This window comes from Geotrypetes seraphini, chromosome 15 (assembly GCF_902459505.1).
Source record: "Geotrypetes seraphini chromosome 15, aGeoSer1.1, whole genome shotgun sequence".
NCBI classification, from domain to species: domain Eukaryota; kingdom Metazoa; phylum Chordata; class Amphibia; order Gymnophiona; family Dermophiidae; genus Geotrypetes; species Geotrypetes seraphini.
The window spans coordinates 31,726,370-31,752,447 of NC_047098.1; the positions used below are offsets into that span (position 1 = coordinate 31,726,370).

Genomic DNA, 26,078 nt, shown 5'->3' on the forward strand with positions numbered 1-26,078 from the left:
GGACCCCTGCTGGGGCAGGGAGTCCCTGGGGACACCCAGGGGTTTTTTTTGCCCCCAATTTATTTTCTTTCTTTGTGCGGACTTTTGGGGGTCCCACGTGCGCCTGGGGGGTTTCGGGGGGGGGTTTCCCTCCGCGCCCCCTATGGCTTTGCCTCCCTCTTTTCGTTTGGCGTCCCCTCTTCCTCCTCCCTCATCCAAGCGCCCGCGGGGGGGCTTGGATTGCGAATTGGTGGGCGGAGGAGCGTGTTGGCCTGGTTGAGGACCTGGCTGCTTTGGCGGGCTTCCAGGATCCTCTAGAGGGGACGCCTGTTGGCAGCGGGGCGGCGGGTTTCCCGTCTTCCAGAGCAGATGCGTCCGTGGTGCGCTTTTTATTCAGAGGGATGAGCTTTTAGACCTGTGTAGCAGGTCTCCTTGGTGCGGCATTTTTGCAGTGTCGCCGCCGGAGACCCCGCGTATGGGGGCCCCTCTGCTTCAGGGGGTCTGTCCTGTTTCCCGCTTTTTTCCTGTGCGTCAGGATTTGCGGGATTTTGTGTTGGCGCAGTGGCCTATGGGCGCAGTTTCGTTTGGTGTGCGCCTTGGCTCTTGGGTATCCCGTCCCGGAGGGAGGTGGGGCTACCTTAATTTCGCCAATGGGGAACGCGGTGGTCTCGGCACTTCCTAAGCGGCATACCGTGCCTGTTATGGACGGTTCTGCTCTTAGGGTCTCGGAGGAGCGTGCGTTAGAGACACTTCTTAAGTATGATTTTGATGTTTCTGCCTTTGGGGTCCAGGCGGCTATTTGTGGGGAGCTAGTCGCTCGCGCCGTGTTTCGGTGGGCTGAGCGTGTCCTGGATCGAGAGTCTGATGACTGGTCTCTAGTGGATCAGGAGGTAGCGAAGATTGCGATGGCTGCCTCGTTCCTCTCAGCTGCTCTTTATGACTTGGTGCGGATTTCGGCTAAGTCTATGGCGTGGCCGCGCGGCGTGTTTTGTGGCTGCGCGCTTGGGCGGCGGATTCTGCGTCCAAAGCTAAGTTTACTAAAGTTCCCTTTAGGGGGTCTTTTTGTTTGGAGAGGAATTAGATGAGTTGATTCAGACTCTGACGGACTCGAAGGTGCCCCGTCTGCCTGAGGACCGTGCCCGCCCTGCGTCTGGGTGTGGGGCTGCCCGGGGGCGTTTGCGGGAATTTCGCAAGTAACGCCCGGGGCGTGGGGCTGCTTCTTTCCCGGCTCAGGGTTTTTCCCGGGGTCGGTTCTTCCAGCGCATGCAGCCCTTTCGGGGGGCCCGTCGGGGGGCAGGGAATCCCTCCGCCGGTTCCCCCGCTTCCCGTCCTGCGCAATGACTCCTTGCCGGCGCCCCCTTTGGTTCCGGTGGGGGCCCGGCTGCGCAATTTTTTCCCCAAATGGGCCGAGATCGCGTCCGATCAGTGGGTCCTTGAGGTGGTGCGGGACGGTTACGCTCTGGAGTTTACCCGCTCTCTGCCGGACCTTTTCCTCGCTTCTCCATGTCAGACTCCATGGAAGACGCAGGTTTTTCGTCAGACTCTTCAGCGTTTGCTAGATCTCGAGGCAGTGGTGCCGGTGCCCCCTACGGAGTGGGGCACCGGCAGGTACTCCATTTATTTTGTGGTGGCCATAAAGGAGGGGACCTTTCGGCCCATCCTGGATTTGAAAGGGGTCAACAGAGCTCTCAAGATTCCGTCTTTACGCATGGAAACGCTGCGGTCGGTCTTTCTGGCGGTTCAGCCGGGGGAGTTTCTTACGTCTCTCGATCTGACGGAGGCCTACTTGCAGGTTCCAATTCGGGCCTCTCATCAGCGCTTCCTTCGCTTTGCGATCTTGGGGCGGCACTTTCAGTTCTGTGCGCTTCCCTTTGGTCTGGCCACGGCTCCTCGGACGCTCACCACGGTAATGGTGGTCGTCGCGGCAGCCTTGCGGTCGGTGGGCATCCTGGTTCACCCCTACCTGGACGACTGGTTGATTCGGGCAAAGTCGTTGCAGGAGAGCTCCCGGGTTACGGCTCGGGTGGTGGTGTTTCTCCGGTCGCTGGGCTGGGTGGTCAACCTTTCCAAGAGTCGGTTGGTCCCGGCTCAGCGTCTGGAGTGCCTTGGGGTTATGTTCGACACCTCCTTGGGGAAGGTCTTCCTTCCAGAGGCCCGGGTGAGCAAATTGCAATCTCAGATTCGCCTGCTTTTGGCGTCCCGGGGTTCTCGGGCGCGAGATTTCCTCCAAGTCCTGGGGTCAATGGCGGCGTCCCTGGACGTGGTGAGGTGGGCGCGGGCCCACATGCGTCCTCTTCAGTATGCTCTGCTCCGGAGGTGGTCTCCCCGGAGGCAAGATTTGGATGTTCCGGTTCCCCTGCGAGGCTTGGCGCGCTGCAGTCTGCGCTGGTGGCTCCGGACCCCTCACCTGGTTCAGGGGGTGGGTCTGGATCTCCCGCAGTGGACGGTGCTCCTTACGGATGCGAGTCTCCTCGGTTGGGGGGCTCAGTTTATGGGCCACTCAGCTCGGGGCACCTGGTCCGCGGAGGAGGCCTCCTGGTCGATCAACGTGTTGGAGACCAGAGCGGTCAGGCTGGCGCTGTTAGCTTTCCACTCCCTTTTGCTGGGCAAGTTGGTCAGAGTCCTGTCGGACATTGCCACGGCGGTGGCTTATGTCAATCGTCAGGGGGGCACCAAGAGCACTCCTGGGGCGCAGGAGGCGGCTCGGCTCATGGGTTGGGCGGAGTCCCATCTTCTGGACCTCTCGGCTTCTCATATAGCCGGGGTAGAAAATGTTCAGGCAGACTTCCTCAGTCGTCACTTCCTGGATCCAGGAGAGTGGTTTCTCGGCGCCGGAGCGTTTCGGTTGATAGTGCAAGCTTGGGGGCAGCCCCTGATGGACCTGATGGCCACGAGTGGCAACGCCAAAGTGCCCCGCTTCTTCAGTCGTCGCAGGGACGGGCTGGCCGAGGGTCTGGATGCTCTGGTCCAGCCTTGGCCAACGGAGGGGCTGTTGTATGTGTTCCCTCCTTGGCCGCTGGTGGGCAGAGTGCTTCTTCGCATTGTTCACCATCCGGGTTTGGTGGTGCTGGTGGCTCCGGATTGGCCTCGACGTCCGTGGTATGCGGATCTGGGGAGGCACCTGGTGGCGGTTCCTCTTCCTCTGCCTCTCTCGGACGACCTTCTGATGCAGGGTCCCATTCCCATGTTCGACCCGTCTCCCTTCTGTCTTACGGCATGGCTCTTGAAAGGGGTCGCCTTAGCAAGAAGGGATATTCAGACAAGGTGATCTCTACACTTTTGGGGTCCCGGAGGCTTTCTACCTCTCGGGCTTATGTGCGGGTTTGGTGTCTCTTTGAGGAATGGTGTCGGGCGCGGGGAGTGACCTCTTTTCGCGCTTCTCTGCCTAACATTCTAGAGTTCTTGCAGGATGGCCTGGATAGAGGCCTGGCTTGGTCTTCTCTCCGGGTTCATCTTGCGGCCCTGTCGGCCTTTCGAGGGTTGGTGTCAGGTCAGCGTTTATCGGCTCTTCCTGATGTGTTTCGGTTTCTGCGGGCGGCCAAGTTGCTTAGGCCTCCCCTACGGCCCTCGGTTCCCTCTTGGGATCTTAATCGGGTTCTCTCTGTTTTGGTGCGCCCGCCTTTCGAGCCCTTGGACGACTGTTCTTTGAAGGACCTTACTTTGAAGGCGGTCTTTTTGGTGGCCATTACTTCTGCTAGGCGTGTTTCTGAGCTGCAGGCTTTCTCTTGTAGGGCTTCCTTCTTGGAGTTTTCTAGGGAGCGGGTCGTCTTGCGGCCTGTTCCTTCCTTTCTGCCGAAGGTTGTTTCTCCTTTTCATGTCAATCAATCGGTGATTCTCCCGGTCTTGGGTGGTCGGGAGGGCTCTTCTGAGCAACGACAGCTGCGCAAGTTGGATGTCGGTCGGGTCCTTCGCTCTTATGTGCAGCGGACCCAGGAATTCCGGAAGTCCGATCATCTCTTTGTCCTCCTGGCTGGTCCTCGTCGGGGAGCTGGCGCTTCTAAGGCTACTATTGCGCGCTGGATCAAGGAGACGATTGCTTCCGCTTATCTTCTGAAACAGCAGCCTGTTCCAGAGTTTCTCAAGGCTCATTCCACTCGGGGTCAGGCGGCTTCTTGGGCTGAGTCGTCGCTCGTGCCTCCGGTGGATATTTGTAAGGCTGCGGTTTGGTCCTCCTTGCATTCATTTGTTAGACATTATCGGGTAGATGTTCAGGCGCGTCGGGACGCGGTGTTCGGTGAGCGTGTTCTGGTATCGGCCCTTCGGGGGTCCCGCCCGTGAGAGGGACTGCTTTGGTACGTCCCATTCGTAAAGTTAACCTCTACTGGTCTGGAGAGTGCTAAAGAAGGAGAAATTAGGTTCTTACCTGCTAATTTACTTTCTTTTAGCTTCTCCAGACCAGTAGAGGTCCCCACCCTGTCTGTTGTTGTTGTTGTTGGGGCTGTTTTCGCGGGCAGTTTTTGTTTTTTGCTGCGGGTTCTAGTATTTTTCTAGGGCCGGGGAGAATTAAAGAACAGCGGCTGTGGCTCGGCTGGCTTAGCTGGCGAGCTGTGGGGACATTTTCCTTCGGGTATTTCTCCTCTGCATTTTCCAACAGCATTTGGGTATGTTATTTGTTACTCCTGTTCGGAGTATTGTTTTCTTCCTGTTTTCCAGTTCTTGGTTCTGCTTGGCTATTCGGCAGACTGAGGGAAATAGAGAAGGGAGGATAGTATATACTGTCCCAAAGTTTTGTTTTCAGTCTCCACCTGCTGGTCATGATTAGATATATACCCATTCGTAAAGTTAACCTCTACTGGTCTGGAGAAGCTAAAAGAAAGTAAATTAGCAGGTAAGAACCTAATTTCTCCTTACTACACGTAAGTACACTTATTGAGGTAAGCTTGTAAAAAAAGCCCAGGAAAGCTGTGATTATTACAGAATCTATCTTATTCCTCCTCTGAAGCTGTTGTGTTCTCCCCAGGAAAGTTGTGACTATTTAGAACGTAGTCAAACTGGCAGCAATTTCAACAGGAAGGGACCTAGCACTATACAGAAGATTAAAGAAGCCCTCAACTTTATGAGAAATCAGCATTTTGAGGTATGTTTTGCCTAATCTGGAATCCTGAGCTCCAAGTTGTTCTGGAAATCTCTAACAAATTCTGGGATGAGTGTTATAGTGCACCATGTTCTTTTATACCAAATGTTTGAAAATAATGTGCACAATACTTAGAGTAGCTGCTATCCGCCTAAACAGCAAGGGTTCTGTATAATTGAATATTAAAGGACTGATGTTCCAGTTACAAATCTTGATGTAGCTTGAAAGCTGATTTCCAGTATAAGGATTTTGATAGTATTTATACAGGCAGAGTTCTGTGGCAGAAATGTATGAAGTCTTTGCTTGTGGCATGCTGTACAGGCATAGAAGGGCCTGTTTATTTCTCTTGTCCTTTCTGACTAGTAGATGCCAATCTCATCTGTTTTCTCTTCACCAGGTCCCCTTCATTGCCTTCTACAGGAAGGAGTATGTGGAACCAGAGCTGAATATAAATGATCTGTGGCGTGTCTGGCAATGGGATGAGAAGGTATGTATACCCTGAGCACTATATGAATGGTTCTTTCCTTACACCTTTTGTAGAACCACTGCAGAAGACAGCACGGAGAATGCTGCTTGTTTCTCTTTTTCAGCCCTGTTAACCTGGTTGACTGTAAATCCTAGGCAGTCATTGGAAGCTGCTGCCTCACTATCCACATTAAGGGCCTGATTCACTGAGGGTTTTCTCTTTCTTTGAGAAAAAAGCTTTATGAATAAAGGTCTAGACAGAAGCAAAGCTTCATTCATGTTGCCCCCCCCTCCACAAACAAAAAGGAGGCAATTATTAAAACAATCATAATTTGTTCAGTATCAAACTGCGCCCCCGAGCAGACAATAACTGCAAATAGGGATCCCATGTATTTAAAAAAAACCAATTTACTTTTCCTGGTCCCCCTAGCATCAAGAGCTTCCCAGCTGACCAACTGATATAGCTGGTTACATCGGTGCCAATAGGCTGGGGCGTCAGCCACTGTCCAACTTTGCAAGATACATTTGCGAGCTAGCAAACACATTTTACGACCCATCAAATGATGTCCTCTTGTTATCCTGCCATATGCTATAGCTGTATCCAGTACCAGCTGAAACACTGTGCTTATGATGGGCCTGCTCAAAATGACAGTCTTATAGGTTACCGCATGCTGCCAGAACCTCTGAATTGTAGGGCAGGACCAGTACGCATGGCCAAAAAAGTGCTCTTGCTGTCCACATTTAAGACAGCAGGGATGCCCCCCTCCCTCCCACACACAGTATTGTTATTGCATAAAATAGGCATGCAACAACACTATAGTAACATTCCCGAAGCCAAGCACTCTGTGTCAACTGGGGTAGACTTAATATTTATTGGCAGTTATATCCCAGGAGCTCAAGTCAACACTCAAATCCCTTTCCTATGCCCTGTGACAACCAAGCAAATCTTTACCAGGGAACAAGATGTAAATTTATTTATTCATTCATTTTTATAGCCCGTTCTCCCCAGGAGCCCAGAACAGGTTACAAGGATGCATAAACAGAGTTTTCAGGAACAGAGATACGTACGCTACAGAGTCAATAACATGCTACAGGATCAATTCACAAAGCTATAGAATCAATAACTTACAACTTATAGAGAATATGACTAAGAAACACATGCTTTGCAGAATCTAAGAAAATGAAACCATAGTCGCAAATGGGTATTAACATATCTGCAGTGATTAGTAGAAGAACTAGTGAGCAGACACGGGTGTTCTGAGGTAAGGTACGTTGAAGCAAGGTCCATGAAAAGAAGCATCCTTTACTGCTTTCCAGAAGGGCAGTAGGTTATCAATTGCCCTAATGGCAGGAGGGAGTTGATTCCATAATTTAGGTATGCTATAGGAATATGATTGTTTTCGGGCTGTCTTCCGGTGAAGGTTGTTTGCTGGAGAGTTGGAAAGTCATTCCCGTTGTGAACGGAGGGGTTGCTGAGAGTGGTATATTGGGAGTTTCTTCGCTACATAGTGAGGTGTCATGTTGTGGAAGCATTTAAATCACCTTATATAACCCAGACACTGTTATCCTTCCAACTACAACAGTATCAAAAAATGCTCACACTTTATCCCTCATATGCTTCTCCAATTGTGCTCGGTCGAGAGGTACCACATAATGGCTAAGTTGGCCCTAGTCAAATCGATTATTCCAAGAGTCCTCTCCAGGAAGCTGAAGATTGTTAAACGCCTTCACCATCCCTTCACCATCTAGAACAGTGGTTCTCAACCCTGTCCTGGGGGACCCCCAGCCAGTCGGGTTTTCAAGATATATCCCTAATGCATATGCATGAGAGAGATTTGCATACCTGTCACTTCCATTATATGCAAATCTCTCTCATACATATTCATTAGGAATATCTTGAAAACCCGACTGGCTGGGGGTCCCCCAGGACAGGGTTGAGAACCACTGATCTAGAACATACTCCAAATAAATTATACCCCCTTGCTCCCAAGCTTGTTCTCTCTCCCAGGGTCAAACCACACATTTCCCCTAATGGGCAATAAGTCCTTCACCCGTGGACCTCTTCCCAATAGTTTACTAAGCCACCGCCAAACGTCTTATCTAGCAAAGGATGAGGCTGAACCTAAACTCCAGTGGAATGTGCTTCTGCAGCAGGTGTAATAACGCTAGGGGATGATATGTAGCAAAAAAAGGATTGCTCCATCTCTGTAGGCGTCTAGTGCTGTGTATGCATTATCCAATCCCCCAAATGGCATAGAAGGCAAGAATAATTATATGCCTGCAGAGTAGGCAGCCCAAGACCTCCCTGAGTCCAGCCCCCCACCAACACCTAATATTGTATCTTGGGCTTCTTGGAGGCCCAGGAAAAGGTAGAGAACAAACGATGTATTTTACGCACATCTTTGTGCAGTAAATGTAAGGGTAACATCTGGGGGGCGTGGCTTGGAGCACGCAAAATGGTCGCATAGCAACGGAGCTCCCTGAACTCAGACAACTAAAAGAAAGGAAACAGCTGCTAAGAATCGCTCACCTGCGTTATAAAAACAAAAAATAACTTCTGAAATGGCTACCACAAGGCAAGGCAAATCGGAGAAGCCGTGCACTTCCGGTGTATCGGCAAAAAGATCTAAAGTGACTCCGGTGTCGCCGTCGAGTGTCCCGATCCCGTTGGAAACAGAGGAATTCTCAGATAAAGCAGATATAATGGCAGAGCTATTTAAAATTAAATTAATGCTGACAGACAACACTGGCAAAATTTCGGAGGTAAAGGAGGAGGTGCTGGGTCTGAGGCAGGAGATCCAGACTGACAGGCAGAGGATGTCTGTGATTGAGGAGAGAATTGAACTGCTGGAAACTGTCACACAAAAGTGTGACAGTGAAAGACAAAATGTAGAAAGCTTGAAAAATCAGCTGATAGATTTGGAGAATCGGGGGAAAAGGAAGAACATCAGAGTGCTTGGACTGGCTGAAAATCTTGAAGGGGGAGACACTGTACAGTTTTTAGAGAACTTACTACCTAAACTGTTACAGTTAAACTCCAAGTGACCGTTGGAAATAGAATGGGCACATAGAATCCCTTCAAAAAAACCAGTGAATCAGAATGGCCCCAGACCCTTGATTTTTAAAGTTTTGAGATACCAGCAAGCTTTAGAAATCCTGAAAGTAGCAAAAGCGAACAAAAATTTAAATTATAAAGGGTCTAAATTGTTATTGGTTCCAGACTTTGCAAAACATACTGCAAACATCAGAAAGCAGTTTCTTATGCTAAGGCAGCAGTTGAAAGAAAAAGGTTACATGTACGGCTTGTACTATCCATCTACAATGAGAGTGTCTACTGGAAATAAGTCCTGGTATTTTCAAGACCCTGCAAAACTTAAAGAATTTCTATCACAAGAGGAACCGATGTCTACATAAAGGAAAATTGATTAAAGGAAAAAGAGAAAATGGAGAAGACTCATTTTGAAGAGAAGAAAAGAGGGGGGAAAAAAAAGAAGTGGATTGATACTGGTCCAAGTTATTTTTACTGCATTTTATTGCAGATGAAGAGCTTTTGACTAATTTTTCAATATTGTGAATTTACTGATACATTTTTAATTTAACAAGAAATTAATTATCTATGAGAGATATTATAAATATAATATATATATTTACCTAACTACTAATTACTAACCATCCTGAATAACAATAATTGATTAATATGAGGAAATAAATATAGGATATTACATATTTCAAAAGGGATTATTAATAAAATAGGAAATAATTTTAGACTTTTATTAATAAATATGAAAATATATATTTTATTCAAATATTTATTTATATTGAATATATTATGATTGATTTTTAAATGAGAATGTTATAAATAAATTGGTTAGATGCTAATATTAGTAATATATTAACGCTATGAATGAATATATTTAAATTAACAATGAATATTTAATATACATGGAATTATAGTTAAAATTAAAAATGTTAACAAAATATTAAGATAGGATATATATTACTTTGAAAGGAAGATATATTTATAATTTATATGAATTAATTAAGTATGATTCTTAATATGATATATTTTACCTAGATACTAATTGATATGAAATACAAAAATTATTAAATAACGGGTTAAATCTGGGAATTGGGTTTTTTAAAGAAGAGATAATTACTAAGGAGATAAGATTTTTAAGATACTATTATTTATATGAATAACTTATATGAATGAAAATTTATTTGAATAGTTATATTTGAATTCATTATAGATAATTTTATGTTATTTGCTACAATGAAATATTAATATTAATAATAATTATTAATTGAATGATTGAATATGTATGGATAGAAATAATGAAATATTAAATATGTGGGGGAAAAAAGAATAGCTGAATTTTTGAGAGATATTAATTCAATATGGAGGGATATTAGTTGTCTGGGGGAGGGGGTTTAGGGTCTGCTATACCAATGTGTGTTCCAGATCAGACAATGATTATGGGGGGGAGGGGAGGGAGCATAGAGAGAGGGAGGGGGGTTCACAGTAATAATATATTGATGAGGATTGAAAATGGGATAAATGTAAAATTTGAATTTTTCTTTTATAATCTTATTTTAGGGGGGGGAAGGGATGGGGGAATTGGATGAATGAATTATATTTACTTAATGTGCTGAGGTCTGGTCATCTTTTTTATTTTAGAAATATTTGCCAAAATTTAATTATAAAATAGATGGATATAAAAATTTATTCTATTAACGTCAATGGTTTAAATCATCCTATTAAAAGAAAGAAAGTACTAACGTTCCTTAAAAAGCAAAATGCGGACATATATTTTATTCAAGAGTCGCACCTTTCTGATACTGAATCTAAAAAGTTATCTGGGGGTTGGATTTCTAAATGCTTCTTTGCACCTGCAATGGGGAAAAAAGCTGGGGTTGCTGTCCTGATAAATAGGAAGTGCAATGCTGATTTCAAATTAATAAACTATAATCCTTTAGGACAGGGGTGTCCAATGTCGGTCCTCGAGGGCCGCAGTCCAGTCGGGTTTTCAGGATTTCCTCAATGAATATGCATGAGATCTATTTGCATGCACTGCTTTCAATGCATATTCATTGGGGAAATCCTGAAAACCCAACTGGACTGCGGCCCTCGAGGACCGACATTGGACACCCCTGCTTTAGGAAGATGGGTGCATATCAAAATGGTTCTGGGAAATACAACCCTGGATTTATTCAATTTATATGCTCCTAATTCGAATCAAAAGGAGTTTTTCAAACAAGTTCAACAATTACTGTTACCACTGGCTACTTCTAATTTAATCATAGCAGGGGATTTCAATGCTGTAATGGATCCAATTTTGGATAAGAGACCAAGTAGAATTATGAAATCGTTAGGTTTAGATAATTTGGTTCAATCTTGTAATTTCGTTGATATATGGCGTATTCTTCATTTTAATGATCAGGAATTCTCTTTTTGTTCTCAGGTCCATAAATCTTTCTCACGAATTGATTATATATTCGTGTCTAATAATATAGCGCAGCGAGTGATGAATGCAGTTATTGATCCCATTATAATTTCAGACCATGCTGGTGTATGGATTGACTTTAAGAATAATGATATAGTACATTTCGATCCAATTTGGAGATTTGATAATGCTTTATTTGCGGACTCGAACTTTCTGGAAGATTTTAAATTAAAGATGAATGAATTTTTTCAAATAAATAATTCGGACAATATTAATGCTGAGATTTTGTGGGACGCATTTAAAGCAACAATAAGAGGAAATATTTCATATTCAGCATTTATCAAAAAACAACTTAAAAAACAATATGTTGATCTGGAAAACCAAATTAAAGTATTAGAAAATAAATTAATTAAGAACTGGGAACATAATACATTACAAAGTTTATTAAAAATAAAAGCGAAATATAATGAGATTTCTCAATTTGTGAGGAAAGATATCTTCTATAAGCAAGTTCAGTACTATGGTAATTCAAACAAAGCTGGAAGATTATTAGCTAATTTTCTTAAAGCAAAAAAAAGGAAATCTAAGATTATTGCAATTAAAGATACACAAGGCAACACACACACTAACACCAAAGATATTTTAATACAATTTCTTGATTTTTATAAAGATTTATATTCTTCTGAATCTTATGAAAATAAAGAACAAGAGGGATTAAATTTCTTAAACTCATTTATTGGACCAAATGTTCCGGATCATATAAAACGAAGTTTAGAAGATCCTATATCTTTAAAAGAAATAGAATCAGCATTGAAGTCTCTTAGAGTTGGATCCGCTCCGGGTGGTGATGGATATACTGTTGAATTCTATAAAACATTTCAAAATATCATCTTACCATATTTATTAAATTTGTATCAATATCAAATAAATAATGGGAATATATCAGGTACTATGGCTGATTCGGTAATTATTGTCTTACCAAAACCAAACAAGGATCCTACCTTGGTTTCAAACTACAGGCCTATCTCTTTATTAAACGTAGATGGTAAGTTGATTGCTAAAGTAATAGCAATAAGATTGGCAAAAGCTCTTCCTTTTATTATTGATGTACACCAAACAGGATTTATTGCTAAAAGACACTCATCAAACAATACTAGATTAGCATTCCACTCTTTAAATTTAGTGAAAAATATGAATGATCCAGCTTTTATGCTATCTTTAGATGCAGAAAAAGCATTTGATAGAGTGGAATGGAGTTATATGTATCAAGCTCTGGAATGGTTTGGAATAGGCCCCGGTTTTATTAAAATGATTCAGACATTGTATAGCTCTCCTGGTGCAAGATTATATATTAATAACAATTTATCAGATAGATTTAACTTGCGTAGGGGAGTTAGACAAGGATGTCCTTTGTCCCCCTTACTTTTTGATATTGTTTTAGAACCCTTATTAATTGCAATTAATCAAACTAAGGAGATAAAGGGAATCCCATTTTCTTACTGGGAATCTAAACTTTCTGCATATGCAGATGATATATTATTATATTTAAGAGAACCGGGGAATACTGTTCCAAGTTTACTTAATCTTCTAGAGAAATTTGGGAAATTTTCTGGATATAAAATAATTGGAGTAAATCGGAAATTCTTCCAATTAATGTTCACTGTACCAAAGGATTATTTGATTCATATTCATTTATTTGGAATGAAGAAGAATTAAAATATTTAGGTATTATTATCAAAAATACAATTGAAGATACAGTAAAAGAAAATAAAAACTTTTATTAAAAAAAATAACAGAAATGTGTGAGCAATGGAATCCTTTACATCTTTTTTGGTGGGGAAGAGTCCAAACAATTAAAATGATGATATTGCCTGTTGTTTGTTATCAAATGAGTATGATACCAATATTTTTTCAGGGGTCATTTTATAAAAAGTTAAACAATATTCTTACAAAATTTGTTTGGTTTGGGAAAAGACCCAGAATTGCTTTAGTATCCTTACAAAGACCAATTGTGGAGGGAGGGGCAAATTTTCCAAATTTTTATAGGTACCATCAAGCCTATATTCTAAGACAGGGTATGTATTGGATCCTCCCAGATCTCATGGAGAATGTACCAGATTGGCTATATCTAGAATGGCGGCTCATGTTCCCATTACATCCAGAACATCTAATTAGTATAAACATGCCAAGAAGATATAAGGATAACAGAATTTTATTGGATACTTGGAAGACGTTAAGATATGTTAGTAATCTATCACCAGAACCAATTGCTAAATCATTAAATCAATCAATTTGGGTAAACTCCAGGATCAAGATTGGCGGATACAAAATCGTCTGGAAACAATGGATAATTGCAGGTATACGAACATTGAATGATGTTATTTCAGAAGGAGCAATGCTTAGTTTTTCACAATTGCAACATAAATTTGGATTAAATAAAACACAATATTTTAAATGGTTGCAATTGAAGCAAGCTATTCAGGCAGGGTTCCCTGAATGGAAAGCTCTTAATACTCAATATAGTCTGCAGGTTCTATGTTTCCAGGCGGATTTTTTGGGTCACCAAGCCGCAAAATGGTATAAATTGTTAAATGGATTTTTAAACAAAAAAAAGAAAACTGGACTTAGGGATATTTGGAGTATTGAGATTGGTCAGACAATTTCTGAATCTCAATGGCCACGATTTTGGTCCTGGAGATTAAGATCTACAAATCAGCATCTATGAGTCAAACTTGGTTGTTTTTGTTACATAGAACTTTATGGACCCCTACGCGTTTACAAAAAATAGATAGTACTAGATCTAATAGATGCTGGCATTGCAGAGTAGAAGTCGGGACATTAGATCACTTAATTTTTTTTTGTCCCTGTATATATGCATTTTGGAAACTAATTTGGCCCCAAATTAATGAATTACTAGAAAATCATGTAGGACTCTCATATGATACTATACTATTTGGTACAGCAATGAGAACTCAGAGTCCGATTTCAGCAAACAATAACAAACTATTATTAATATTGACAGGGGTCGCCATGCAACAAATAACTCAAAATTAGAAGGACTACACCAAATTAAATTTTACATTTTGGTGGAATTCAGTCTGTCATATATACAAAATGGAAAAAACAATAGCATTATAACAGGGAAATATTCATAATTTTAAGAAAATTTGGGAACCATTGACTCGATATTCCAATGATCAGGTTTCATAGCACATTAGTAATGGATATATTAGATTGGGGAAGGGTGGGAATGTATATTATATGGATTTAAGAAATGAAGAAAGGGGAGGGTTATATTTTATGTGATAAGATGAATTACTTGTAATCACAATTTTTCATGTATTAATTGAAGTTTATGTAAAATTAAATTATTGTAAGAATGAAAAATTTATCAATAAAATATTTTTAAAAAAAAGGGTAACATCTGAAACAGATATTGCCATTTCAGAAGGATTATCAACTTGATAAGACTAATACGACCCATCAATGAAAGTGGCAGATCCCGCCACTCCTCCAACAAAATCCTAGTCTTATCTATCAAACAAATCACATTCAGAGAGTATAAGTCAGCAGTATGCATGCCCAACAATGTTCCCAAATACACAAACGACCCCTCTGCCCATCGCAGTGGAAAATGCTCCCCCCACAACTGCTTGACTTCCAGATTTCTCAAGATTAAGCAGCAGCCCCACATAGTCCTATACTCCCTATCGCCAATAAGTGGCCCAGGGACTCCTTTGGGTTCTCTAAATGCATCAGGAGATCATCAGCAAACACCGCAAATGAATACTCCTGAACCTACAGTTACCCCCCAGATCACCGACATACAATGAATATCCCTAATAAGGGGATCCAATGTTAATACAAATAATAGAAGCGATAAAAGGGTAGCCCTGCTGTGTCCCGCAACCAATAGGAAAACATTCTGATTCACAGTCATTAACCACTATTTAAATGCATTCCTACACCTGTCTCTTCCTTTTTTCTTTCTTTTCAGTGGACCCAGCTGCGGATTCGTAAACAGAATTTGATGCGTCTGTTTCAGAAGATGCAAGCTTATCAATATGAGCAAATCTCTGCTGATCCAGACAAACCACTGGCAGATGGGATTCGGCCCCTTGATACCACAGACATGGAGAGGTGAGTGAGCCTGTGGAGAAAGTAGTGTCCAGGACACAGATTATTGAAATCTGGTGCCTGTGTGCCTCCAAAATGGTGAGCAGAAGATCTGTATGCTGAGACATTACCACTAGTTAGGTTTAGCTGCTGTCTGAAACATGAAGTCTTTTTGGAACATTTTCTTTATTATTCTGAAATATGTATTTGCAGATAACATCACAATGTTTTTACTTGGAACAACATATGGGAAAGCGGAATATATTCAGACAGATTAGCCATGCTATATGTGTGAAGATCTAAACTAATGTTTGTGAGATTTAACTATTTTGACTGTTCTGTAATATAAGCTGTAGAATAAGAACAGAGAAGATAGATTCACTGCTGCACCTTGATCTTGGACAAATCATGTAACCTTTCATTACCCCAGGTATATACTTAGATTGTAAGCCATCTGGGGACAGGAAGATACCTTGAACTACTGTTGAAACAGGTAGTAGCTAAATCAACAATAATCCTTTCTCCTACACTTCTTTCCCTTTGTAGGCTGAAAGATGTGCAATTCATGGATGAACTGAAGGATGTGTACAACCACTTCCTGCTGTATTATGGCCGAGACATTCCCAAGATGCAAAATGCTGCCAAGAGTAGTCGCAAGAAGCAGAAACGCATTCGTGAGGAGGGAGAGGAAGAGGAAGGTGTGTCCCTTTCCAGGAGTTTGGCAACATTATGGCACAGGACAGGCAAACAGAAAAATTTTGTGTTCAGTCGTGTCTCCACATAGCACTTTTTTTTTTTTCAAATCTTTATTCATTTTAATAAATACATCAAGTGTACATTAAATACAAACTATCATAATACATTATCACTTGAAAATTCCATCACAATAGGTATCTAAAAGCTTTATATCTCACCCCCTCCCATAATCATACACAAATAATAAAATTCATATGTATATTAATCATTTAAAAATATGCAAATATATATATGCAAATCTCTATAACATCCCCACCCCCCCTTCCTTCAATTATCACATAAGGAAAAAGAATAATAAATTAACATTAATCATTATGATATTTTATTATTGGCCCCCATACATCCTGAAATCTAGTAAAATGACCATTTTGTACTGCAATTAACCTTTCCATTTTGTACAGATGACACACTGAGGTCCACCAGAAGCTGTAATTTAGTCTAGAACAATTCTTCCAATTAAATGTTATTTGTTGTATCCCCACACCTGTAAGGATCATCAGAAGCTTATTATTTGCTGCAGATATTTGGCTTTTAGATCTCATACACATTCCAAATAGAACTGTATCATATGACAATGCCACATGATTTTCCATTAAAAGATTAACTTGATCCCAGATTGATCCCAAAATACCTGAATACATGGACAATAAAATAAGAAATGATATAAAGTTCCATTTCAATTTTACAATGCCAGCACCTATTAGACTTAGAGCAATCTAATTTTTGTAATCTAGTAGGGTCCAGAATGCTCTATGCAACAAGAAGAACCATGTTTGCCTAATAGATGCCGACATCGTACCTTTAATTCTCCAAGACCAAATACGTGGCCATTGAGATGCATTAATCTGATGCTTAATCTCAATGCTCCAAATATCTCTTAATCCATTTTTAGGTTTCTTATTCAAATAATTAGATAAAATTTTATACCACTTTGCGGCCTGGTGTCCCAGAAAATCTGCCTGGAAACATAGGAATTCTAAGCTATAATGATTATTTAAAGATTTCCATTCAGGGAACCCTACCTGAATAGCCTGCTTCAACTGCAACCATTTATAACTTTGTTTTTTATTTAGACCATATTTCTGTTGCAATTGTGAAAAATCAAGCAGTTTACCATTATGAATAACTTCATTTAAGGATCTTATATCTGCTTTAATCCAATCTTTCCAGACAACCTTAAACCCGCCTATTTGTATCTTGGAGTTTACCCAAATAGATTGATGTGTAGATTTTCCAATAGACTCAGGAGTTAATTTGTCTACAAATCTTAATGTTTTCCAAGTATCCATTAATACTCTATTGTCCTTACGTATTCTAGTACTTGTCCTTACGTATTCTACTGAGCAGAAGATCAAGTCTAAGTGGGAATATAAGCGACCTCTCAACCCATAACCAGTCTGGCAGTTGTTCCAAAAGCTCTGGGAGGACCCAATACATACCACTTCTAACAAAATGGGTCTTCCCAGCTGGATTGTTTCTTGAAGATAAAATAAACTGAGCTTTTAAAGGGTTTGGATTTATGGTCCTTTTTCATCTAGGTTAAATGCCAGCATATTGTGCTGGGCAGTATTTCAGAAAAACATTAAAATAAAGCCTCTGATACTGCATGACATATACTTCCCATTTCCAAAATAGACAGGAGAACAAACTTATATTCTGAGTACCTCATTGCAGTCATGGTAATTTGAAATGTGCAGGCAGTTGTCACTATAGGTGGCTGGTGATTCAGTTGTTTGGGCAGTTTGAAGCAGAGGAATAGAAGGGAGGGAATGATCTTGGGCTGTACAAAATGAAAAATCAGAAGCAGGAGATGGGGAATTAGAGTTGCACCCAGTTTGGAACTTATCCAATTTGCTGCCTCCAGTCACTGTCCTGTTGCCTTCCCTATTCTTAATCTTAAACTAACTCTTCAGCTCCTCCTGTTTGCTAGCCTGGGTTTGAGGAAGGCATAGTTTCTTTAGGTCTCTTATACTAGGCACCTGTGATAGGTATAATGTTTTTATGGCCTTATTGTCAGTGATAGAACAGAAGTCGAACTACTTATTCTATTACTCTGAGTTCATGGACACTTTCATGACAGAATGTTTCTTTGCAGGAGAAGGAGAAGCTGAGGAGCAGGATGATGAAGAACAGAAGGGACCGGAACTGAAGCAGGCATCTCGCAGGGACATGTATACTATCTGTCAAAATGCTGGCTTAGGTACTTACCCCTGTAGATTTAATTTAATAATTCTATTCTACCCTTGGCACCCTCTGTGTATACAAAGTGTATTATAACAAACAATAAGAATAAAGTTTGTGTTTAGGACAGTCAAATTGGACCTGCAGCTGCTGTTGTCTGGTTTTGTACCAGTTTTTTTCATTTTATTTGATTTCTGGATGTTATATGTGGACTAAAACAGCATTCCTTGTCCCTCCAGACCATTCCCAATGAATGGGTATATGACCACCTCCTAGTAGATGGGGAGACTGAGAACTACCAAGTGACATCATCCTATAAGGCCCTATGCAACTCTGATCCAGCCAGTATTTCTCAGTCTCCGGATGGTAGGTGAATACCTGTGCAGTCCTGCTGTGGTTGAGGTTTGCTTGGGTGTGCTGTGTTTTGACCCCCATGATTAAAAAAAAACAACCCAAAAAAGATTTGGCTTCAAGAAAAATGAGAGAGAGAGCAGAACACATATTTTAAGGACTTGACTAGTCTTGGTCTCTGTGCCCCTGGGGTTTACCCTCTGAAGTTTTAGGAACTTCCCTCCCTCTGTACAGAGTTGTGTTTGTACGTCAGCTTAATTGTACCAGTGTCTCTTCACAGAAACAATGTTTTCTCCAGAGACAAGCAGGGGATATGCAGGCACACTTGTTGGTGAAGTCCTCTGACTGAGCCTGTGTGCCAGTGCTCTCCCCTAGCTAGGTAAGCTTTGAACTTACTGAGCATGTGCAGGAGTCTCTACATCTACAGTTTCTCCCCTCCTGTTGCCAGTTGTTTCTTTAACAGCAAACCCCCAAATGAACGATTGAAGAAATGTTTAAAACTTTGATAGGAAAGTCATTGATTTAGTGAATTCAAGATTGTCTCAGAGCTTTTTTAGTATATTTATAATACTGAAGCACTTTTACTGAGCACTTTACACTATGCACTTTAAGTATTAGTAACATTGTTAAAATTTTGTGGTAATTAGCAAAATATGTAAGATACATGAATTCATGAAAATAATGGGATGAACTATAATTAACAATAAGAAGAAATGAATTGCAGTGAAATTGAATAAGAATTTGAGATGAGATATCTGGATTGAATTTGATTAGGTAATATATATGGTTTGATATGAGTTGGTCCTGAGTTTCATAAATGGCATGCTGATCTATTTCAAGTAATATATATCCCATACCAAAATAGTTTTTTTAGTTTAAATTTAATAAGTTTTTAAGGATTCAAATTAATAAAAGAGGAGACATAGTATTTAGAATTATTTATTTATAAAAATTAATATAATGTATTTTTTAAAAATAGAGAATTAGAATAAAATAGTTAATTTATCTATATTGGTAGGGAGGTGGGGTAATAGCCGGTGATGTGTTAAGGAAATAAGAGAGTAATGTGTTTCTCTCTTTAAGTAATCCCATTTTGGGAAACATGTTCTCCTAAGTCTGAGGCTTGTCCCCATTAGAAGTTAGTTAATGTAATGTGATTAAAAGTTAACAGTCATACTATTAAATCCAATTACTGAAGTAGTAAATCTAATTAATAAGTTGGAATATAGAAATAGTGTCCATTTTTTATATTGTGCAAATGGTTTTCAATAGTTTCATATTTTGTGTATATAATACCATTTGAAGTTTGTATTGTTTTGTTGTATCAATCCATTCCTGCTGGACATTCTAGACGCTCCCCCAATTCCCCTGGGAGACTATCCTCTTTTGTCTCAGCAGAACGGGCAGTTATTATACCCCAATCTTTGCAGTCTCAGTTTGACAGCCTGAAAATTGAAAGTTCAAGCCTAACACATTTTCCACTTTCTCAACCGGTGAAGATGATCCTTCTAGCAACAAGGTGCCCTTCTTCTAGGAAGTCCTATCAATTTAAATGCAAACATTTTTCCATCTGGTCACACAATCACCAACAGGATCCTCTGATTTTTCCAGTTGACTACATTTTATCGTATCTTCTGCATTTGTCAAATTCTGGTTTCAAATCAAACACTGTCCGCTTTCATCTTGCAGCTATATCGGCCTTCCATACTTTCGTGGACGGTAAACCAGTTTCACATCATCCGCTCATTTCTCGTTTTATCAGAGGTCTTAATATTAGGCCACCAATAAGAGATCTTTCTCCAGTGTGTAACCTGAATTTGGTTTTAGATTTCTTAATGCAGGACCCGTTTGAACCATTGGGGTCTGCTTCACTTTTTTTCCTTACTTGGAAAACAGTTTTTCTCACAGCTTTAACTTCAACTAGAAGAGTTAGTGAACTTCAGGCTCTAGTCACATATTATCCTTATCTCCAATTTTTTCCTAATAGAGTACAATTATGAACTCATCCAAAATTCTTCCCGAAGGTTGTCACGGACTTTCATCTCAACCAAAGCATAACTTTGCCATTGTTTTTTCCTCCTCCGCATTCCTCTCCATACATTGGACTGCAGAAGAGCATTGCTTTTCTTCCTCAAGCCAACTGCTACCTTACACCAAACAAACAAGCTCTTTGTTTCCTATAATCCAGCTACCCAAGGAAAACCAGCAACAAAAAGAGCTCTCTCTTCTTGGATAGCACATTGCATCAATTTTGCTACACAAGAGTGTAAATTCAACCACCTGGTACAATTGGAGCTCATAAAGTAAGAGCTACAGCTGCTTCAATAGCACATTTAAAATCCATTCCCATTCAGAATATTTGCAAGGCGGCAACTTGGTCCTCTGTGCATACTTTTACAAAGCACTATTCCTTGGATCAGAGCTTCAATTTGGTCAATCAGTCTTAAGGAACCTGTTTGCACTGTGACCTTTTTACCTCCACCCATCTCTTTCTTCAAGCTTGGGACTCACCAACAAGTGTGCCTCCATATCCCTTGCTTGTCTCCAGAGAAAGCAAAGTTGCTTACTTATAACAGGTCCTTTTTAAGAAGCACTTTTGTCTCATTCTCCCCAGACACAGGACTTGGAGGTCAGGTTACTGCTTCGGTGTGGAGCAGTTTAACATGGTGGCTGTACAATCCCAACTTGGAGAGGGGCATCAATGTGAAGCATCAGTGCTGACTATAGATACAAGCTTCGAGGGCTAGGGTGCCCACTGCCCTCAGGTGGCCAAATGTTGCTGGACTTTGGAGACTAGGTTGATACATCTGGCACTGGTGTCCTTTCTACCTCTGTTTCAGGACAGGGAAGTAAGAGTGCTCTCAGATAATGCTATGGTGGTAGCATATGTGAATCATCAAGAAGAAATGAAGAATCTGCAGGTGGCAGTGGAAGTGGCGCTGCTCGTGACTTGGGTAGACGACCAGTTTGAAAAATTTGCAGGCAGATTTTCTCAGCAGAAAATCCTGGATCCAGTCTTAACAGAGATTTCGGCAGTTGGAACCCAAGCACAGTACCGGGTAAAGCTGTGGATTCTTGCCCAGAAATAGCTAAGAAGAAAAAATAAAAAAAAATTTAAATTGAATCAGGTTGGGCAGACTGGTTAGACTATTCGGGTCTTTATCTGCCGTCATCTACTATGTTACTATGTATGTTAGAGAGCCTTCCTTTTCATATTGCAGACTTGGTTTCAGCTGGAAATGGATTTGATGGCTCAGCAAGCAACACAAAGATAAGAACATCGCAGGGCATCAATTCCCTGGTTTAGCCATGGCCGCTTGGAGTCCTGCTGGTTTTCCTTTGTGGCCATTGATAGGTCAGGTCATCAGCATGGGATCCCTGTGGTGGTGGCCCCGGATTGACCCAGAAGGCCTTGGTATGGGGATCTGGTTCAGCTGCAGTGTTCCATTGCAGCTTATGGTATCAAAGTCTCTGTTGGTTCGGGGACCAATCAGAATTCCGGATATGTCACATTTTCCCCTTACAGCCTAGCTTTTGAGAGGGCACATTTGATCAGGAGAGGTTATTTCTACCATGTTGAGGGCACGTAGGCAATACACATCCTTGGCCTGTGTCAGAGTATGGCACGTTTTTGGAGATTGGTATTGTTGGCGTTACTTGTTGCCATTAAAGGTTTTGGTAGCAAATACATTGGAATTTTTACATGTTGGTTTTGACAAAGGCATGGCCTTAGCTTCTCTCAGGGTCCAGTTTGTGGCAGTGATTTGTTACAAGGGAGCAGATTCACGGGAAGCTGTTATCCCCTCAGTCAGATGTGTTGCAGTTTCTGAGAGACGTGAAGCTCCTTCAGCAACCTCAGTGGTCATGGGTGCCCTCCTGGAACTTAAATGTTCTTTCAGCATAGGTGAACCTCTTTGAGCCATTGTCATCCAGTATAGCAAAGGGTCTCCCCCAAAGACAGTTTCTTTGGTGTTGGTTTTTGTCATAACAAGGAGTCGTGAGGATGAGATGTTGATAATCCACCACGGGTGTAAAGTTTACTTTACTGATAGTAGCAGTGTGATTCCTTTATTGTGCCTTGATTGGCTCATCGTTGAAGCCTTCTTGGGCTCCCTTTTTGGTGTTGATTTTTGTCAACCAGGAAAATTTTGGAGTTGTTGGCCTTGTGTAGAAAACCTGTGGTGTTTTTGAAGGAGAAGGTAGTTCTCTGCTGGGTTCCATCTTTTCTTCTGAAAATGGTGTCCCTATTTCATATTAACCATTTGGACTTTACTGGTGCTAGGAGATGCTAAGAGCAGTGAGGAGCAGCGGCAGTTGTATCATTTGGATGTCAGAAGAGTGTAGAAGGTATATGTCCATAGGAGGAGGAGTTTAGAGAGACAGACTTTTTGTCTTGGTGATCAGAAGAGAGGCAAGGCAGCTTCCAAAGTGACTATTGCCAGATGGCTGAAGGAGGTGATAACTTCTCAAGAGGAAGGCAATGCTGCAAGGACTGAAGGCATATTCTACCTGGGGACAAGTTGCTTCTTGGGCAGAGAACTCCTTGGTTTCACCAGAGATCTATAAAGCAGCAGTCTGGTCCTTATCACATTCTTTTGTCAGGCATTATCGGGTGGATGTTCAAGCTCAATAGGGCATGGCTTTTGGGGTGTGAGCCTTGTTGGCTGTTTTGTGGTTTTTTTTCAGGTCCAGCTCTTGAAAGTCATTGCTTTGATACTGCCCATCAATCAGAACCAGTTTGGAGGGATGATAAGGAAGTGAAAATTAGCTCTTAACTGCTAATTTACTTTCCTTTAATCTCTCCAGATTTATCCCAGATCCATACTTTTCTATGGAGAGATCTGTGGTATTTTGTAGTTGTCATCTTGGTTTTGGTAGTGTTCTTGAAGTATTTTGCACTGCAAGGTGATGGTATGGCTTACTTCTTGATTGTTTTGCAGAAAAGAAAAAATACACAATAATAATAATAAACTTTATTTTTGCATATCGCCATACCATGAGTTCTAGGCAGTTTACATCAAGAAAAGCTGTACAATCAGCGAATCACATTATACATCACATAAAAGATTTCATAAATACAGTGTTAAAACAATTAAGATATAAATTTATCAAACAGGTAGGTTTTTAATGCTAAAGAATGATTACAAAAAAAATATTGTGTAGCGACAAGCTTTAGGTGATGGAAATGCAAACCAATAAGATTTGGGTGTATTCACATTTGTTCTATGAAATTTGAAATGAGGGACAAGATAAGCTGGAGCTAAACCAAATAGTATTTTAAAGCAAGTACAGCCAAATTTAAATAGAACTCTTGCATCAAATGGCAACCAGTGAAGCCGTCTATAATAAGAACTAACATGGTCATATTTTTTCAGACTGAAGATCAAATGAACTTCTGAGTTTTGTATTATTCTTAATCTGTTAAGAACTTTCTTGTGGGATCCTAAAAAAATTATATTACAATAATCCAGGACAGACAGAATTGATAATTGAACCAAAAGTCTGAATGACACTGGATCAAAATATTTCTTAATCGTGTGCAGTTTCCAGAGGACAGTAAAGCATTTTTTATCATTAGATCTGTCTGATTGTCTAAAGTAAGATGACGATCTAACACAACACCTAATATTTTAATAGTATTAGATATCTGGAAATTGTGTCCATTAAGTTGAAGTACATTTTCCTTGATATTATCATTTGGACAGGCTAGAAAATTTTTGGGTTTTTTTCATGGTTGAGTTTAAGTTTAAAATTAATGGTCCATTTCTCTATTTGCCAGAATTACTGAAATCTGATTTTTTTATATCTGCCGTGAATGACATCATTGGAGTGAGTGTAGTAATATCATCGGCATAGATGTAAAATTTAATTCTCAGATTTTGTAGTAAATTACCCAACGCAACTAGGTAAATATTAAACAAGTTGGTGATAATGGAGAATCTTGTGGAACCTACAAGGATTACTCCAAGAAAAAGAATAATTACCATCACTATATACTTGGTAAGATCTATTTTTTAGAAAACCCTGAAACCTATTTTTTAGAAAACCCTGGAACAAACATTTCCTGAAATACAATTGAGCCTAAACAGCTCAACAGAATCTCATGATCTACCAGATCAATTGCAGAGCTCAAATCCAGCTCGTGCAAAATCAGGAAATTTTATTAAAACCTTCCTGATTTTGCAAGAGCACTTTTGTATAAACAAAAAACTGAACTGCAGATCCTCATTGCACATCATCACCAAGGAATATCTATGCTAAAGATAAGTAGCAATTTAAAGTTGGTGTTTTGTGAAGTTGAGTAGATATATAGGTGGGAAGATACATGTGCAATGATGGTTCCCAGCAGTCACACACATGGTTATAGCGTTTTGATAATGACCTGGGTGGAGGTGTACTGAGCACATTGTAAAGAGTCTTTCACTTAACAAAGGTTGTGGATATAGAGTATTAAGAAAGTATAAGAAAAACTAGTAAAAACAATAAGAAGTATTACAGCACTAGTCTTATAGCCCATTACATTAACAGGTGCTAGAATATATGTCTGTGTGTCTGTCTATTTCTTTTTCTCTCTCTCTCTCCTTAGCTGCTTTCTGTATTTCAGTCTTTCTTTCTTTCTATCTTTCTTTTTCCTTGGCTGTCCACCACCACCCCTTGCCTGCTCCCCCTGTCCATTCTCCCTTCCTTTTACCTCCTCTGTTTCCACTAACATCCCTTCACTGCTCCCCTTATCCAGCAGCAGCCCTTCTCCCTTAATATCAGCAATATAATCCTTCTTCAGTAGCAGATATATTGGGCCTGATATTCAGCTAGCAGCAGTCAGTGTTTTACTGACGGTTGCTGGCTTTATTTTCAGATTTTAGATGCTAGGCCATGTCCACGCACCAGCTTTGAATATCCAGGCATAGGTGCTAGGTAAAACATAGCTGGTTAATTATATTCATCTCTTAACTGGCTAGGATGAACCTCATAAAGATAGGACTATGTATAGGGTTGGCAGATGTCCAGGTTTCCCTGGACATGGCCTCTTTTTTGAGGATTCCCTTGGACATCCAGGCGTTTTTTTTAAATCTATCTCTTTAGTCCAGTTTTTGCCTTTCAGGTGGTTTTTGAAATCTACCTCTTTAGTCCGTTTTTTGCCTTTTCGAAGGGCGGCAATACTGAAAAAGAAATCATGCTGGCCCAGGTCAGCTTTGGCTCCGGTGCTCCTTCCTCCCCTTCCACCTACACCCATATCCCCTTCCCAGCAGCCCTCTTCGGTGACTTGGCAGTGGCGGCGATCAAGACAGGCTGCCGGCGTCGGCGCTTTCCCTCTGCGTGTCTCGCCTCTTTGTTTCAACTTCCTTTTTCCGCATAGGTGGGTCTTGCAGAGGGAAGACCCTGACGCCGGCAGCCTATCTTGATCGCCTCCATTGCCAAGTCGCCAAAGAGAGCCACGGGGAAGCACCCCTTACCTCCTTTAGCGTCTGCACTCCGCCGACAGCCGCCTCAAGCTGCCGCATCCTGCATGCGCCTCAAGCCGCCGAGGCCTACATAAGAACATAAGAAGTTGCCTCCACTGGGTCAGACCAGAGGTCCATCTCGCCCAGCGGTCCGCTCCCGCGGTGGCCCATCAGGTCTATGACCTGTGAAGTGGTTTCTGACCCCTTCTATGACCTACCTCTAGTTCTATCTGTACCCCTCAATCACCTTATCCTCCAGGAACCTATCCA

General features: G+C 41.4%; 1 protein-coding gene across 1 annotated transcript in view; it reads left to right on the forward strand.

The window, feature by feature from the left end:
- Positions 1-26,078, forward strand: part of SUPT6H (SPT6 homolog, histone chaperone and transcription elongation factor) — a 195,806-nt gene that overhangs the window by 56,462 nt on the left and 113,266 nt on the right. Inside the window, exons 9-13 of the mRNA XM_033922805.1 lie at positions 4,940-5,056; positions 5,451-5,540; positions 14,960-15,102; positions 15,625-15,776; positions 17,930-18,034. Of these exons, the coding sequence (XP_033778696.1) occupies positions 4,940-5,056; positions 5,451-5,540; positions 14,960-15,102; positions 15,625-15,776; positions 17,930-18,034 (607 nt within the window). The remainder of the gene's footprint in view (positions 1-4,939; positions 5,057-5,450; positions 5,541-14,959; positions 15,103-15,624; positions 15,777-17,929; positions 18,035-26,078) is intronic.